The sequence below is a fragment of the Erythrolamprus reginae genome, chromosome 1 (genome assembly GCF_031021105.1).
Source record: "Erythrolamprus reginae isolate rEryReg1 chromosome 1, rEryReg1.hap1, whole genome shotgun sequence".
Lineage (NCBI taxonomy): Eukaryota > Metazoa > Chordata > Lepidosauria > Squamata > Dipsadidae > Erythrolamprus > Erythrolamprus reginae.
This window is the reverse complement of record NC_091950.1, coordinates 261368018-261387380: the sequence shown is the minus strand read 5'-3', so window position 1 is coordinate 261387380 and position 19363 is coordinate 261368018. Positions and strand designations below refer to the sequence as shown.

The 19363-nt window shown below is 37.7% G+C and overlaps 1 protein-coding gene across 2 annotated transcripts in view; it reads left to right on the top strand.

The window, feature by feature from the left end:
- Positions 1–18422, top strand: part of DLGAP2 (DLG associated protein 2) — a 219917-nt gene extending 201495 nt beyond the window's left edge. For both annotated transcript variants that reach the window (XM_070732902.1, XM_070732901.1), the window contains 3 exons: positions 2408–2499; positions 9568–9720; positions 14459–18422. In XM_070732902.1, the coding sequence (XP_070589003.1) occupies positions 2408–2499; positions 9568–9720; positions 14459–14677 (464 nt within the window). In that variant the 3' untranslated portion in view covers positions 14678–18422. The remainder of the gene's footprint in view (positions 1–2407; positions 2500–9567; positions 9721–14458) is intronic.
- Positions 18423–19363: the final 941 nt, after the last annotated feature.

The window sequence follows — 19363 nt, the reverse complement described above, 5'->3', positions numbered from 1 at the left end:
AATTTGTATGCTGCCCCTCTCCGCAGACCCGGGCTGGCTCACAGCAATAGTAAAAAACAATGTAGAATACAAATCTAATATTTAAAAATTTAATAATTTAAAAAACATACACACAACATACCATACATAAACTATTGTGTTTATGTATGTTTGTGTGTATGTTTTTGCTTTTTAATAAGGGTTTTTAGTGACTTTTAAATTATTAGATTTGTTATTCATTGTTTTATTGTTTTGGTGAGCCACCCCGAGTCTACGGAGAGGGGCGGCATACAAATCTAATTAATAATAATAATAATAATAATAATAATAATAATAATAATAATAATAATTTAAAAAAAATTGTTGACCTTGACCATGTAGCTGAATGGTCTAACTATTGGCAACTTCAAATCTCAACCAACAAATGCTCTGTCTTAACATTGGCAAAAAGAATCATAATACAAACTCGGTGGAAATGAACTCATAGCTGACCCTCACTCTATCAAAGACCTTGGAGTACTCATATCCAATGACCTAAGTACCAGAGCCCACTGTAACAACATTGCCAGTTACTACGTCCAATTGTGAAATTTAATGTCTTTGTTATATAATTCAAAAGAATAGTATCCTTTGAAAATGTTACCTTTTGTCTCATATATTATATTTAATTTCCGCTACTTTCTCCCACAGTTAGATAAGCATGAGACATTGTAGAAACGTATTTTTAGAAAGGTTTATTCCTGTTGTCTCTCCAACAAAATGCTGTTTCTGACAGTCCCTTTTTATACAAACATATTGTTGTATTTTTTTGTTGTATAAATTCTAATTTGAGGTCCATCAGCACTCTTACTATAGAAATTAAGACACTTTTTCTAGACAATATGCAATCTCTAATTCTTTATTCCATTCTTTTCTTAATATCTGCATATCAAATTGACATATAAATAACAATTTTCTAGAAAAATTCAGCAGGTTTTCTTAGTTTTAAAGACTAGTTTTTGGAATATAAAAATGTGGTCCATACCATCCCTGCAAATGCTAGATGTCCTGCATGTGATACAATATGTAGAATCCACTTGGCTAAAAAATCTAGGAACATATTTATTTTATTTATTTATCTATTAAATTTGTATGCCACCCCTCTCCACAGACTCGGGTCAGAAGGATACAGTGGATCAGGGTTGGGAGGAAAGCTGTTAATGATTTCAGTGGAATTTTTCCCATTCTACTCTCTACACTGAGATGAGAACTGCAGTTATATTTTGCACGTATTTTTTTAAATCAGTAGAAAACATGAATATCTGGTAAATACTGAACCTGAAAGGTTAGTGACACAAACACCTGGTTGTTCCATAAAAAGTAGATCCACAGACAATAGGGATTCCAGTCAATACAGCCAGGATTTTTACATTATTTTCTGAGGGGATGAAACAGTATACAGTAAGATTTGATCAAATGCTTTCACCTTGATCTTTTTGCAACTTGAGAAAATAATTTCTTTCCTCAAGCTTCTCGTGTGGCTTTTTCCAATATCATTTAAGCTGAACTGATCTCTGATTTTCTTTCTCGAATACAGTTTGAAAAGCCTGCTCACCTAATTGAATTCATAACCAAAGAGCAAGAATAATATTTTTTTTCTAGATTAAGCCTTGGTTATTGTTCTGTCGGGCTCTCTGGTACACTCCTCCCAAAAATTCACAGGTACAAATTTCAGACACACACACAATGTTCTTTATAATGAAAATTCACTTAAACTAAGCCCTCTTTTGGTATAGCAAAGAGCACTGGTCTCCAAACAAACTGGTAATTTGTACAAGTCCCTTATCAGTTCTGTGATACTTAGCTTGCAGCTGTGAGGCAATTCACAGTCCTTCTTCTTTCACAAAGTGAAACACACTTTGCTCTGGTTTAGTTTCCAAGTGGGGAAAAATCAGCACACAAAAGGTCAAAGTCAGTAAAGCAGTCATGAAACACAACAATCAGATAATCCTCCACAATGGCCAAACCCACAGGCTGCTATTTATAGCAGCCTCACTAATTACCACAGCCCCACCCAACCACAGGTGGCCTCATTTACTTTGATAATAATCTCTCAGTTGTTGTTGCCTATGCATCGCTCTCCGCATGCGTGGCTGTATCATTAACTCTTTTTCTGAATCCAAGGAGGAGCTAGATAATTGATCTCCTTCTGAGCTGTCTGCCACACTCTCCTCCTCCCTGTCATTCATGTCTTCTTGGTCAGAGGAGCCTTCATCAGCAGATTCCACCGGGGGGGGGGGGCAAAACAGGCCTGCAGCATGTGGATATCTCTCTCACATCCACAGTCCTTGGGGCAGGAGCTGGGCCAGAGCTAACCACAACAATTATACAAATATATTGGTTGTTTCCTTGCTTCAAATCGAAATTGATTTTCACCCTTCATCTTCAGTTCTAGGTAAGATTCGAAGTGCTGTAGGAAGTGCACAGTTGCTAATGTCGCAAAAATTCCAGCAATTCTATTGGCTTTGTCAACAGAATTTGGTAAGTTCACATTTTTAAACATCGCATGGTATATCTGAAATTATTTATTATTTTCTTCAAACTTTAAATGCCATTATTATTTTATTATTCATCTGGAGATTAATTTCCATCAGAGGACATTTAATTCCACATCTGCTAAACAGACAATTGCACATATAACTTGTGCATAGAAGCTTCATTATTTGTTTATCCTGGTGTGCAGTACCTATTGCTTGAGCTTTGAAGAGGAAGGCTCCAGTTATCCTATGAGCATTTCAGAGTCATCTGGGAATTCATTGCTTCTCACCATGATCTGCATTAATGCCTTGTTCTGGGCATAAGTGAGAAGAATTGCCATAAGGTTGCATTGAAATAATGTTTAGTATTTTTTTTTATTTTTGATAATATACATTTTTATATTAGAAATCACTTTGTGAGGGCATGACTTCGAAACTGTTCTTTAAAAAAAACGTTCCATTATTTTATAAATACATTAATAATGTTTGAAAACTTGTTCTATCAAAATAAAAGGAATCAGGATTTCAACCTGATGGTGGAGCATGAATCTTCAATACGTGGAACAAATAAGTCTACGGAGAGGGGCGGCATACAAATCTAATTAATAATAATAATAATAATAATAATAATAATAATAATAATTTCTCTAAAACCATTTAAGGAGTCAGGAGTCATCTTATAAAGTTCTATCAACTTTTGTCTTGCAGTAAAGTCAACCCAAAACAGATTGTTTTGGAATGTAAAATATTAAAAATAGTAATCTATCTTATTCATCTACCTGTCCTGCGATAGTTTCCCCATTCTTTCTGTTCTGCCTGGGTCACTCCAGAAGCTATGACCAACCCAAAAAGATAAGCCAGACACACCGGTGCAATGCAAATGCAGTTTATAAAGTTCAAGAGAAACAAAACTAATAGAAAATGTTCTTACAAAGCAGGAAAACACTGGAACTCCAAATATATCCACGAAGGCAATAGTCCATGCAGCAATACAGGATTCTTGCTGCCAAGACGAGACTGTAGATAGCAGACATACACCTCCCACGGGTCTTCCAAACTGCTGGGCCACAAGCCAGGAACAGAGACGCCGAGAAACAAGACAGGATAACGCAACTCCAAACTGATAACACTCCACATGGCTTCAAGGGCCTACCTTATATACTCTTTCCCTGTTAATGAGGACCACACCCAAGCCCAGCTGTTCCTAATTCACTGCTGATAGTATTTCTTCAATTGCTCCTTCCTTTGATCTGAACGTCTCTGTCGCATGTCAATGACAGATTGAGCTTCATCCCCTAGTGACTCCAAGCTACTGGCTGGGGAGAGCCCCTCCCCGGGGCTCTCATGCTGTTCTTCCTCGTCACCTTCCTGACTATATTCTCCCCCGTCCGACTGTTCAGCCCCCTCCTCTTCGCTTTCATCCTCCTCTGGGCATGAAGCCAGCAAAGACGCAGCTGGACCCTGATCGGCCTCAGGCTGAACCATAACACTTTTCAGCGTAAAAAATATACTCTGAAATATACTGGGCCAAAGGAATTTTGAAAGTCATTGTTCAAAAAGAGAGTAATAAGAATTTCCATTCCTCAACTAAAAGGAACATATATAAAGTCTTTGTATATTCAGTGGTTCCCAACCAGTTTTTGGCCATGCCCCACCTAAGCATCTCTAAAATCTTGAGGCCTCCTCACCCACCCTCATGACCTATAATTCTTATTATTCATGTGGAGGAAGCCTAAAAGGCCATTAACTAGGTTTAAATAAAGTTCCAATTGCCTCCATTAAAAATGAAATTGCCCCTAGTGATGGGCGAACCGAACCCGCACAATTCGGGTCCGTACTGAATTTTGCAGTGTTCGGTATGCCGAACACGAACACAAAGTTTTTTCAAACTTCGCTGCAAGCAAAGGGCAGTCCTTTCATGTAAAAATAAACATGTTTATTTTTACGTGAAAAGACCGCCCTTTGCTTGCAGCGCCACTGTGGTGTCCTTTTTCGTAAAAATAACAATGTTTGTTTTTACGTGAAGACCTCCCTTTGAAGGAGCTGGGGAATCCCTCCCATGAAGAGATTCTGGGGGTGGAGCTTCGACCTCACCAGCAGGTTGCTAATGATGCCAAGGTGATCACTTCCTGGATTCCATGGAATCCAGGAAGTGATCACCTTGGCGTCCTTAGCAACCTGCCAGTGACGTCAAAGCTCTGCCACGGAATCTCTTCGTGGGAGGGATTCCCCATTCGGGTTCGAGTTCGGGTTTGTTTCGGGTTCGGTCGAATTTTGCGTAAAGTTCGTCCGAACTTGCCGAACCCGAACACCATTGGGTTCGCCCATCACTAATTGCCCCCTCTGTGGGGCATGGGCCCCACGGTGAGAACCAGGGATATATAGAGATATACAGTGATCCCTCGATTTTCGCGATCTCATTTTTCGCTAAACGCTATATCGCGATTTTTCCACCCGATGACGTCACTCTCTTCCTTCCTTTCTCATCTTTCTTTCTCTCTCTCTTTCTCTATCTTGCTTCTTCCTCTCTCACACTCTCTTCCTCCCTCTCTCATCTCTTTCTTTCCTTCTCTCTCTTTCTCTATCTCTCCCCCTCTTGCTGGCGGGCGGCGGGCGGGCGGGTGAGTGGGGGCATCAGCGAGGAGCCGGGGTTTCCCCTTTGCGTGGGCGGCGGGGAAACCCCGATCTTCGTCTGCTCGCTGCTGCTGCAGCAGCAGCGAGCAGACGAAGATCCGGGTTTCCCCGCCGCCCACGCAAAGGGGAAAGCCCGATTTGGCTCCTCGCTGCTGCCGCCGAGCAAATCAGCTGCTGGGCGGCTGCAGCAGCAGCGAGCAAATGAAGATCCGGGTTTCCCCGCCACCCACGCAAAGGGGAAAGCCTGATTCGGCTTCTCGCTGCTGCCGCCGAGCAGATCAGTTGCTGGGCGGCCGCAGCAGCAGCGAGCAGACGAAGATCCGGGTTTCCCCACCGCCCACGCAAAGGGGAAAGCCCGATTCGGCTCCTCGCTGCTGCCGCCAAGCAGATCAGCTGCTGGGCGGCTGCAGCAGCAGCGAGCAGATGAAGATCCGGGTTTCCCCGCCGCCCACGCAAAGGGGAAAGCCCGATTCGGCTCCTCGCTGCTGCCGCCGAGCAGATCAGCTGCTGGGCGGCCGCAGCAGCAGTGAGCAGAAAAAGATCCGGGTTTCCCCGCCGCCCACGCAAACTCCACCATCTGCGCATGCGCGTCCATGGAAAAAGGGTGCGCATGCGCAGATGGTGTTTTTACTTCCGCAACCCTACATCGCGAAAAATCGATTATCGCGAGGGGTCTTGGAACGGAACCCTCGCGATAATCGAGGGATCACTGTATGTATATATAAATAAAGTCTTTGTTTATAAAGTCTTCTTTCACCTACCTTTGAATCTCTGGAAATCCATTGCTGTTGTTTTAAACTTTAATCAGAGACAATAATTTTGTAGTTAAAAACTAAGCAAAGAATGTGATCTCAAGGATATTAGCAGGTGGGTAAATGCACATCTACAGTCATTATATTGTATTATTTTGTTGATGATATCACTATTTTAATAATCAAAATCCTTTTAGAAATGAGAACTTGGCTTCAATCAGTAACTTCATTCCCCTGGCATAATTACAAAGTTCACATGGACTATGATAATTATGAGCCAACAGCTGCTATCTAAAAGGCTGACAGACTACAAGAATTAATCAAATGTTCTACTGTCTAAACTATTGAGCAAAATTGCCATGATACCTTTCCCATTAATTTGGGGCAAATCACCCACAATACCTATTACAATTAGCTTTGTTTCATTGCTAAATTAGATACAAAGAAGGCTTCTGCTGGTCAATATTGCCAGCAAAGAACAATGCTACCATTACATTGGCTTTTCCTAAAACTAAATAAAATTTTGAGGGGGCATCAACGGATGTGACCTATAAGTCTGTCTTATTTAAAATCAATCATTCTGTAATATTTGCAATTTAACCTTTACCAGCATGAGAAAGCGTTTTTTTCTGTCTATGTCTATTTGAAATTTGCTATCCAGTAAGATTAAATCAAACCAAGGTTTCAAGAAAACATATATATGAAATGCAACTGGACATAGTCTTTAGTTACAATTGCTAGATTTTGATTCATCGAATTAACATTATCAGCACCTGTGCCAGATTGTGCTTATCATTGTTCTCCTTCTCCTTCTTCTCATCCTTTTCTTCCACACTTGTTGGTGGGTGGAAGCAATGGCAATAGCACTTAGACTTATATACCGCTCCACAGTGCTTTACAGCCCTAAGCGGTTTACAGAGTCAGCATATTGCCTCCAACAACCTGGGACCGCAAGTGGCAGAACATAAGCCCTAACAAGGTGCTAATGATGTTCCTAGCTCTTAACGGCTTGCAAGCTCTTTCATTGTTACTCTCCGCAAAGAATGTTTTCTTAAAGCCCTAACCAGGGAATAAAACAATGTGCTGAAGCTGACCAAAAAACTAAGGTGTGTCTTATACTCTGAAAAATACAGTACATGCATTTATTTTTAAAACATGGGAAAGGCCCAATGCTGCCACATAACCGAGTCAACTACTATTCAGAAATTGAAGGAGTTAAGGAGAATGTAAATGATAGAAGTTATTTGTCCAGATTGTTATAGACAGTCAACATAAATATTTCAACTCCTTTTAAATAGATGATGCATCATCGTTGAATAAGCTGAGGCACACGTTTCATTTAACAATAATTTTCTTGAAACCAGACCATTGAAAAAAGAAATACAGAAGGGAACTTTTAAAATTTGTTCAAAGGAAGAAAGTTTGGAACACAGTCCAAGTTGTAGAGTCTTAATACAATTTGCCTGTGGATTCATATGAAAGGTGTTCTATAAATCTCTAGACAATGCCAACCATGGTATCTGTAGCCCATTTAATAGAATTATAGAACATATTATCCTGAGTTAAATTCATAGACCAAAATTCTAAATGTAACTATAGATCATAGTTACATTCATAGACCCCAAAAATAATACATTTAGCTAATAAATTTAATAAACACATACAGGGACTCCAAACAACCAAAACTGATCATTTTTATACTGAACAGCAGCCCTCTATATTATATGCCTGTTCTGAAACTGGAGGAGGTTTCTAAAAGAATCCAGAACAAAATTAACAAAACAAAAATAAAACAAAAAGCAAATGCAGACCAGTGCTCAGGTTTGCTCTTTAAGAAATCAAAAACTGGTATATATAACCTAAGGCTTACATTAATTATCAACAGTTAATGTCACTGCTAAGTTAATAATAAATTGCCAAACTTCCTTTCATTCACAAATTTGTAATGCTAGCACAGACATATGTTCTCACATAAATGCACCTCTACAGACACACCGCTGAAGCTGATGACTTTAGGCATGTACAAATCCCATTATTTCAGTTAGAGTGACAAGTAATGCCTTTGAACTTCATGCCTTGAGGTTCCTTGGTGGGGAAAGATGGCCTAAGTACCTAAGTACCTTTTATATCACATTTTGCAGAAACAAGATTTTTTTTTCTACATGCGCCAAGCTAGTAGAGATTAATGCTGCCATTGTGATGAGATCAGAGCTCAAAGCACTGTGTAAGTCAATACAGATGTGCTAACATGATCCAGGCCCTTTCTGTTAACTATCTTCCCCTGGACATAATCTGTTTATTTAGGTCTGCTATAATTTTTATTATTATTTTAAGATACACAACTTCCTGAATAAATTACATTTAAGGATGCCTCAAGATGAAGCATCTCTCTTATTATGCATGCCCTTTGAGGAAATTGTATTAGTCTGGAGCCATACATGTTATAGATACATTTAGTTCAACAGCACAAGTCTGTCCTCTTGTGGCCAAAAGCAGATAAAGCAAGCTTCATCTAGGAAACAACTAGGCTGAAAAATTAGGTAGTTATGCTACAAGATTGTTTCAACATAATACTAGACCTTTGTTCAGAAATAGCCAAAGTTATAGGTCATAAATAGAGGACTTCTGTACCTTTTAAATAATAGGTGCTTAAACTTATTTAAGGCAGGCAATTGCCAATGGGAAGTGAAGTGATGTTCAGGAGAACACATACAAACAAAAATAGAGCAACATACAGTACTAGTATTAAAGAATAAAATCACATTTGTACAATATACCCCTTAGGGTTTTCTTATGGTAATTCATATTGACAGGTTAGCTATTATGGTTATATACCTTATACATTCTCCTATTTATAATTTTTTTCCGCCTTAATAGTATCTTTCCCTAAATAAGTTACCTAGGTCAAGGGTAGGCAAAGTTGGCTGTTCTATGACTTGTGGACTTCAATCATGCTAGCTCAGGAATTCTGGAAGTTGAAGTCCACATGTCCTAGAAGAGCCAACTTTGCCTACCCCTGACCTAGTACAAATATCATCTCCAATTATACACTTATATACCAAATCTATTAATAAATCAACTATTAACATCCTTATATATATTGTTAATTTGTTATTATTCTCTAATTTTTACCTTCATTCTATCCATTCATAAAACACATTCCAAATTTCATATTTTTTTGTTTTCTTTTGTATGTATTGCATGTAATATATGTAAAATTTTGTATTGTTTTTAATGTATACAATTTAATATATATATATTTTTTAAAAAGTGATGTTCAGGAGAAATTCATCAGTTTCTTTCCTTATCTTGAGAATGGTCATAATAAAATTTGCCAAGAACTGAAAGAATCCTCACAACCCAAGGCCACAGAATAATGGATTTAAGTTACATTTATAGAACAAACTTTGCAATGTTAAGGCTAATTCAACCGCCAAACTAATTACCAAGTGAGATTGGGAGAAGTCCCCCTTTTCTGGATGTTTTCAAGCAAAAAGTAAAGCATTTGATATGTTTTAATCTGGATTTATGCGTTCAACAAGGAGTTGAAGTTTGATGGCTTGAGTTTGCCAGCCAATATTTGACCATTTTTACAGTGCCAAACATATTCTACACCCGAATTTTCAAACAAATGACACTTGGGGTTTTTGTTTTTGTTTATTTTGTTTGTTTGGTGAATATGACAGGATCCCAGTGCTATGCCCCGGCCAACTTCACAGGACCTGGCAGGATTCTGGGACTTGTTACAACTCTCAATTGAAGACGTCAGTATGAAGTTTGATGAACTGCATCAGATGAAACTGAATGAATGGAAAATAATAGAATCACCCGAAAAAAAGGTAAGCACAATCTAGTTGCTTGTGGTGCACTTCTTTGACTAAAGCCTGAAATTATTTTTCTTGTTAAATCATTACTGGACAACGTTCTCCTGAAATGCAGGAAACATAGCAAGTACCATGGCAGGTATTTCTTGGCATGTTGGCATACATAATACCATAGTTAAGTCCTTCCTTCCTTCCTTCCTTCTCTAGAATGTACATGCTACTGAGACCAAAGCTTAAAGCAGCTTACAAAATAATTTTTAAAACCATATGAAAATACAACTATCAAAAACAATAGAGACAAACATGCCCTTTCAACTTAGTTGTCAAACTGTCAGTCAGAATTCAGACAAATAAACATAGAAACATAGAAACATAGAAGTCTGACGGCAGAAAAAGACCTCCTGGTCCATCTAGTCTGCCCTTATACTATTTCCTGTATTTTATCTTACAATGGATATACGTTTATCCCAGGCATGTTTAAATTCAGTTACTGTGGATTTATCTACCACGTCTGCTGGAAGTTTGTTCCAAGGATCTACTACTCTTTCAGTAAAATAATATTATCTCATGTTGCTTTTGATCTTTCCCCCAACTAACTTCAGATTGTGTCCCCTTGTTCTTGTGTTCACTTTCCTATTAAAAACACTTCCCTCCTGGACCTTATTTAACCCTTTAATATACAGTGTTCCCTCGATTTTCGCGGGTTCGAACTTCGCGGATAGCCTATACCACGGTTTTTCAAAAAATATTAATTAAAAAATACTTCGTGGTTTTTTCCTATACCACGTTTTTTCCATCTGATGATGTCATATGTCATCACCAAACTAATAATTTTTGCAAATAAATAAAAAAACATTATTCTTAATAAATAATTATGTTTATAAATATCAGGATCACTATTCAATGGTGAGTACCGGTAATAATGGTGAGTAAATGGTTGTCAAGGGAATGGGAAATGGTAATTTAGGGGTTTAAAGTGTTAAGGGATGGCTTGTGATATTGTCCATAGCCAAAAATTGTGTATTTACTTCCGCTTCTCTACTTCGCGGAAATTCGACTTTCGCGGGCGGTCTTGGAATGCATCCCCCGTGGAAATTGAGGGAACACTGTATTTAAATGTTTCGATCATGTCCCCCCTTTTCCTTCTGTCCTCCAGACTATACAGATTGAGTTCATTAAGTCTTTCCTGATACGTTTTATGCTTAAGACCTTCCACCATTCTTGTAGCCCGTCTTTGGACCCGTTCAATTTTGTCAATATCTTTTTGTAGGTGAGGTCTCCAGAACTGAACACAGTATTCCAAATGTGGTCTCACCAGCATTCTATATAGCGGGATCATAATCTCCCTCTTCCTGCTTGTTATACCTCTAGCTATGCAGCCAAGCATCCTACTTGCTTGAATAAAATTCAGAGTCCTTTTTATAAAAGTTCAAAAGTGAATTTATCAAAGTCAGAACTAGAAGTATTGAAAGAAAAGAAAAGTCCGAGAATATGGCATGATACAGACGTATATCAAACCCCTTTTTCCAACCCCCCTTGGGACCGTGCCCAATCCCCATTGTCCTTAATCATCAGGTGGGACATCTGGGCCCTCACGTCACTCTCCTCCTGGTACCTAGGAAAACGAAACCTATATCTCCTCCTGTGCACTTCCCACCGACACCCATTATCTCTAACCCACCCCGTTACTATTGACAACCAAGCGAAAGAATGCAGCAGTCTAAGCGAAGGTTGACATTAGTATTTCAAGGAACAACTTTAACAACAAAACCCACAGGCAGGTTCTTCTTATGGCTTAACTATTTCCCAAGGTAAATTAATCCCAATTTTCTGGCACTGAGATAAGACTTCACCTCAGCTCCTGTTTAGCCCAGGAACAACATATACTACTATCATCTGTATACTGATGATACTTGACCTTTTGACAGAGGATGACCTTACACAACAGCTTACCATAGATATGAAATAATTTTCAACTTTGGCCCACCATGTAATAGAGAGGTCTATTACAGGTCTCTTCCCTTCTTCTACTATTGACTGAAACGTCTCTTTCAAAAAGCACACTCAAATGACTGCACAATAATGAACCCAACTCCAAATCCCCAGATGTGGCCCTGTAAGATAACATAATTGGCAATATCAAAAGTTCCAGCTAGTGAGAGTTAGAACTAGTTCCAGCTAGGTCAGATCAGCTGTAGTCCTACTGACCCGTGGTTGCCTCTGGTTGCCCAAAGGAGTGATCAGTGATAATTGTGCTGAGGATTACTAGTTTGATTGGCAGTTTGATTCTCATTGGTTCACAGTTGACTCAGCCTTTCATCTTCTGAGGTTGGTAAACTAATGAGCCAGATTATTGGGAACAATATGCTGACTCTGTAAACTGCTTAGAGAGGGCTGTAAAGTACTGTGAAGTTGTATATAATAGTATATAAGTATACAGTAGTACCTCTAGATACGAGCTGCTCCACATGCGAGTATTCCAAGTTACGAGCCATGACGGGAGCGAAATTTCTGTTCCAGACCCGAGCTCAAATTCGGGACACGAGCCAAGCTTCCACTAGGTGGCGCAAGAATCCTTGCTTCTGGTTATCTCCACGGGGAAAAACAAAGTCTAAAGCCATTTGTTCCAGATACGAGCTGATCGACATACGAGCTCTGTTCTGGAACAAATTAAACTCGTATCTAGAGGTACTACTGTATAAGTGCTACTGCAATTGGATAGAATAATTGGATTTTCTGAGACTGAGATTAAAAATGTAATGTGAAAATTATGTACTGTACTAAGAATTAACCATATGATTGGTAAAATTACCAATTATGACCTGAAATCCCACAAAACTGCAAACGTTTCATGAGTTCTTATATTGTCATCTTGATTTCATGTTAAGATGCATATTTTGCAGAACCATCTCATAAGATCTTAGCTAATTCTTTATTGGCCAAGTGATTGGACCCACAAGGAATATGTCTTTGGTGCATATGCTCTCAGTGTTCATAAAAGAAAAATTACATTGATCAAGAATCATAAGGTACAAATAAGCAATCAGGAAACAATCAAAATTAATATAAATTGTAAAGATGCAAGCAACAGGTTACAGTCATATAGTCATAAGTGGGAGAAGATGGATGATAGGAACAATGAGAAGAATAATAGTAATAGTAATGCAGCCTTAGCAGATAGCTTGTCAGTGGTGAGGGAATTGTTTATTTAGCAAAGTGATGGCATTTGGGAAAAACTCCTCTTGGTGTGCAGTGCTCTATAGCATTGTTTTGAGGGTAGAAGTTGAATCAATTTATGTCCAGAATGCGAGGGGTCAATAAATATTTTCACCACTCTTTTTTTTGACTCATGCAGTATACATGTCCTCAGTGGAAAGCAGGTTGGCAATAATTGTTTTTTCTGAAGTTCTGATTATCCTCTGAAGTCAGTGTCTGTCTTGTTGGGTTGCAGAACCAAACTAGACAGTTATAAAAGTGCAGATGACAGACTCAATAATTCCTCTGTGGAATTGTATCAGCAGCTGCTTGGGCAGTTTGAGCTTCCTGAGTTGGCGCAGAAAGAACATTTTTTGTTGTGCTTTTTTGATGACATTTTTTATGTTAGGTGACTGTTTTATGTCTTGATAGAATCTAGAAATTTGAAGGTCTCTACTGTTGATACTGTGTTGTCTAGTATTGTGAGAGTTTGTAGGATGGGAGGGTTTCTCCTAAAGTCTACCACCATTTCTACGGTTTTGAGTGTGTTCAGTTTCAGATTTTCCGGTCACACCACAAGGCTAGTTGTTCAACCTCACATCTGTATGTGGTTTCATCGTTATCTCGAATGAGACCAATCACTGTTGTATCATCTGCAAACTTCAGTAGTTTAACAGATGGATTGTTTGAGATGCAGTCATTGGTATGTTTGATGACTTTGCAACATTTTGACCATTATTGTAATTTAATTTGAAGAACTGTCAGCTCTTCATTAGTTTAAGTTAAAGCAATCTCCCTATACTAAACAAAATGGCAGCACCCGTTTGCCTAGCTACCCAGCTTGAGGCAGAAGGACGACCCAAGAAGGAGAGCATGAGAAACATGAAGCAAATTGTCACCCCAGCGAGTGACAGTGGTAAGGTTGTAAGTCGAGGACTTAACAGTTCACTTGAACGATGATGATCGTTCAAGCCACTCTCACCTGGTCACCTGGTCACAAGCCACTCCTACCCAGTCACATGACCATTAAGCCACACCCACAAAGTAAGCCACACCCACAGTGTGGCAGTAAAAATCTTGGCTGCCCATTACTGGAGGAGATTAATAAAATTCTTTTCTGGACTTTAATTACTACCATCAATTAATTAATGTCCATTAATACCTAAGACATATGTGTATTTGGAACAGAGATAAGAGAACACACTTGATTGTTGCAAATAAGGGAGAGAATGCTCCAACCCGTAGGGCAATAAAGACCATGATGATATCAAAATTATGAAACAGAGATCATGACAGGTCTCATCATTGCACATAAATAAATACACGAGGGGCAGAACTTGTGTGGCATTGCACATTTTTGTCCCTCATCCTTATGAACCCAGCTAACATTTGTCAGTGGCTACCATGCTTGGGACAGTCTCTACTGTTATGGATGCCTCAAAGGGAGGCACCTACAGCTTCCAGGGAAAGTCCCTGAATGAGGCCTGTACTGTACCTTCTTTAGCCTCCCTTCCTTCCATGGCTTCATTGCTTTTTTTTCTTCTCTCCTGCATCTTAGGAAGAGAGAAAGGTTCCTCCGCCTGTACCAAAGAAGCCCCCTAAAGGAAAATTCCCCATCACACGAGAGAAGTCTTTGGATCTGCCCGACAGACAGCGTCAAGAAGCTCGAAGACGTCTCATGGCTGCTAAGCGGGCAGCCTCTTTCCGGCAAAGCTCCACTACGGAGCGTGCAGACAGCATTGAGATCTATATTCCAGAAGCCCAAACGAGGCTTTAAAAGACCCAGATGCTGCATCGTTGCTTCCTCTTTTTTAAACAAACGAAGGAACCAAGCAAGTGCTTGTACAGCTGGTCTCCTCTTCCTTGCTCTATTTTTCCCTCCCTGTTTCCACCACCCCTTTCCTGCCCTGTTGTTGTCTCCTTTGTGCCAGATGCACAACAGAATGCTGTTTATGTCCTCAGAGTTTGCTGAGCCCATTGCAAGAATCCCTGCTCTTTTCTTTTTTGTATTATTGGGATCGGACTACACCAGTCAGCTCCAACGCATAGGGCTTGTTGAGACCTTACTTATAAAAATTATATTCTCAGAGGACAACAGGAAACACCTCTTGAGATGGAACCCAGCTTACTTTTTTGGTTATTTATATTTTTATAAATGATGCGATAACTAGGAATAAGAAAAAAAAACAACCACAAACTTTGAATTGGGTGCATCTCTCCATTCACCAGAGGCATTAGCTAATTCAAGTAGAAGGTGCTACAAATGTAAAGTGCAAGAAAAGAAGGAATCCATTTCTCCCTTCCCTTCCCTTCCCTTCCCTTCCAGCTTCAGTTTCTTTGCCTTGAACCCAATTAGATTTTCTGCCCACGTGTTCGGCAATTTTGCTTCTCTTAGTTCCTGTAAACTCACACCAAGTCTCTCCTCACCTCTCACACTGAGTTTTTGGAGATGAACATAAACAGCCAGCCATGAAAACTCCAACATTCATCCAGAACAGAGAAGCAAAGGAATCATTTCCAATTGGGAAAAATCTGCCCCTGAAAGAAAGTGTCCTCCTGCGACGCCTATCCAGAAATCTGAAGGAAACATGCAAAGGAACTGGAAGAAAGAAAGAGGAACAAAGGAAAGCCTTAAGAATTTTGATCATCTGTAGCAAGATGTGAAAGCTCTATTTACTCTTTGAGAACATTCATTACATTTTAAAGAGTTCTTTTATGTTGTACTTCTTTCATTTGTGAACACTTTTTTTTTAATTTCAAAAGCGATGCTACGCGTAAAATTTGAAGTTTCAAAATGCTAAATCAATTGAGTTTCCAGGGTATCCTTTCAAACAAAAAACAAAACACAAAAAAAGTTTGCTTGTTTAAAATACCAGTTGTGATGTTGTAACCAGTTTAAGAAATATGAATGTGAGTGGTAAGTATATCTCAGTTTCAATGGTAATCTTAAGGTAAAAAAAAAAGGTGAACTGTGTTTTACATTTGTATTTTTTTTCCAGAATTCTTTTTTCCTATGCAGTATGAATTAAAGATAAGAAAAAGTTTCTTGATTGTTTCAGACATAAAGAACATGTTTTAAAAGACATGTGGCTTTTAACAGTAGAATGTAAGAAAGATAGCATGTTTTAAGTTCTTGATCAACATCACAGCAAAAGTTAGAAATTACACAGAAGTTTAACAAATTCTGCGAATAATGTATTATTGTTTTTGCCTTCTCAAAGGCTGTGATCCAAGTTTTTGAATCTTTTCAGGTGAAGATACAAGAAAATAAAACATATCCTGCCACTATTGAAATAAGAATTCTGAGTCATACAAAATATTAGAACAGAGTCAAGTTTCTGTTTTCAGTTTGTTGAAAAAAAATGTATTTAGCCATAGACAGAACTGCTATTTAAACTAGCCTACAGCACTTTGATTCTTCACCTTGATGAGCACTTTAAATATGTACTTTGCGAGCCCTTCAGCTTGTCACATGACTGAAAAATGCTAGACATTTTAACAGCAATCTCCAACCAGGTGCCCTCCATAGATGTTGAACTACATCTCCCATCATGCTAGTTTGCATGAACAATAGCAATGTTATATAAGAATTGTACAAACGATGGGGAAGTCTAGTCCTAAAGTATCTCAAGAGCACATGTTGGAGATTGCTGTTGGAGGATGTAAAGATGACATTAGGATTTCCATCCATCATCCCCCTTTCTTCCAATATATTTTGTTAAGCATGCATTCTGTTTTAGGACAAAGCTGATATAAGCATGTTTAGCTTCAAGATATGAATCTTTAGAATTGAATGTTTGAGAAGGAGGGAACACTGTAAATTGAGCCTGATCTCTTATGTAGAATTTACCAAATAGCCTTAAATTGCATTTGGAAGCAAAGAAAGAGAAAAAAATCCATGAGGAATGTAGGAAAGAAAGAAAGAAAGAAAGAAAGAAAGAAAGAAAGAAAGAAGACAACAACAATGATAATAATAACAATGAAATATTAATATTCCTGAACTATTAGTCTGTGATGATTAAGATATTCCCATCCACAGAGTATTCAAAGAATTTCTGCACTTGGAAATAAATTGATTTTGGAATAGTGTATAATATTAATGCTGCTTATAGTTTTGTTTTAAATGCAAGAATATCTGCAGGGATATGGCATCTTTAAAGATAACTTTATTTCAAATGGAGCTGTTAATTAGAAATAACTACATGGAAATATATGAATAAAATATGCATTTCTTTGAGACAGCAGATTTGAAATATATCTTTCTCTCCTTCTGCTACATCCCTATTATGCTGCTATGTTTTTATTTCATTTTATTTTATAAATATTGCCAAATCACATGTGTTTTTCTTCCTTCCCTTATGTAGATAAGAGACTGATGGTGATAAAATGATCTGCATTTGATTCGTAACCATAGCATACCCAGAGACAAAAAAAAGTTCCTAGCTATGAAATAGAAAGTTTAGAACAGCTAACCATATTTGCACATCAATGCCCTCCAATATTATTTGCACAAAACTTTCATTAAATTTTGAACTGTTTTTCCCGGAGCTGTAATTAGTGATTGCACAGTTAGGTGCTTCTGTATTTAATATTCGGTTTCTGCTACTTGCAACGTATGTTAGTGTACCAGCAATGACAACAACAAATATATGTATATGCTAATTAAAAAAGCATATATAAACCCCACAGCTCCAGCAAATATACTTTTTTTTTAAAAAAAAGGGGTGTATATCCAATTCACATACAATTAATATGATATATAGTTTCATCCTTTCCCTTAGAATTTAAAAGAGGTTCCCAAAGGAAAAAATCACTTCTGGGACAAAGAAAGTGTTATTTTAAATAGTCTGAAGTTCTTTTCTTTTTTTCTTTTTACATAAAATCATTTTTTTAAAAGCATATTCTCATTGAAAAGGAAGGCAAAATATACAAAGGGTAAATTTGGCTCTTTTGAAAGTTAAATTGTATGTTGCTCACATAGTGATGGGAATATGTTGAAGGAATGTCTTTGCCACTGTATGTCCTCGTTTGTTCCACTTCTGTTCCAAAGAAAAATCTTTAAAATGTAAACCAGATGCCTTCTGTCCATTCCAATGAAATGTTACCTGTTCACAAGTTGAGTTTTTAAGTGCAATATATTTAATCTCTTTTATATAGGAAAGATTAAAACAATAATGGCAAATAATAAGCCATGCTTCTTATGTATTATATTTTTAATTTGGGAGAGGGAGATAAAAATTAGTGTTTCTATTATGTGTGTCACAAGTCATTCAGCTCTGTCTCGAATGAATGTGAAAAGTAATATATTTGAGAATGACTTGCAGTGCTTTTGATTTAAAGATTCTTTCAACAGTATAAGATACAACTGTATATTGCAGGACCATTGAAAATTAATCACTTCCATTTCAAATATGACTATATTCCTGTTTCAAGACATAGCAAAGTTAAAGAGTTTGGGAAATGAAATGCTCTAATTCTAATAATAATAGACAAAACAATATTAAAACTTACAAAATAGTGTCTCACATGCGTACAGTATCTGTTTAGAAGTAAGGTCCATTAAATGCAGATGGTTTATTCTCAAGCCATGTGGGCATGGAATTGCAACCTGGTTTTGTTTTGTTTTGTTTTAATAAAAATGTACATGTAATTACTAGAATCGTGTACATTGCTTAAGAACATTGTCCTTCATATATTTATTCATAAAAAAGCACTATATTTCATGGCATTTACTTCCAAACTGTTTTCTAATCCTAAATCCATATTCAAGGTAGTGAGCCCTAATGAATTCTGTAAGCCTTAATAATAATTTTAGAGCATGATGACAAACAGCAGTCCTTATGCTGGCATATCTCGAATAACCTCATTAAAGATATTGCATCTTGTTTTCAAGTAAACATGCAAAGAATTAGCTTGAATGGAACAAAGGTCTAAATGAAAGTGGAAACTATTATGGACTTCCTTTTCCAGGAGTCCGAAGTATGGTTTATATCACTCGTCTTCCATTTTATGTCAGCCATTTATTATCACCTTTATTAATGTTCTTTATGAATTACATCCCATCATTTAAAACATCATTAGAGCCAATGATAACAAGATATTTTGTATGTGCATTGTGATTTTACTACATAATTAATCCGAAAGGACTTTCTTGGAATAATATGCAAGGATGAAAATATCATTGTGGGTGAAACCAAAATGGTATTTGGTAGCTTTTAGCTCATTATCAACAAACTAATTTTTCTCTTACTTTTTTTACTTACAGCACATAATATGTTGAATTCAGAAAAAAAAATGTTTTAATATAAAACATTCCTCAAAAACATTTTGAAAGGCAGGAATTTGCTGTTTTGTTATTATACACGAGTCACACACAAGCACTTAAGATTGGTTGTCATCAAATGCATTCCAGAAGCCATGCATCTATTCAAAGATTTCCCTCTTCTACAAATGTCAAGGAGCC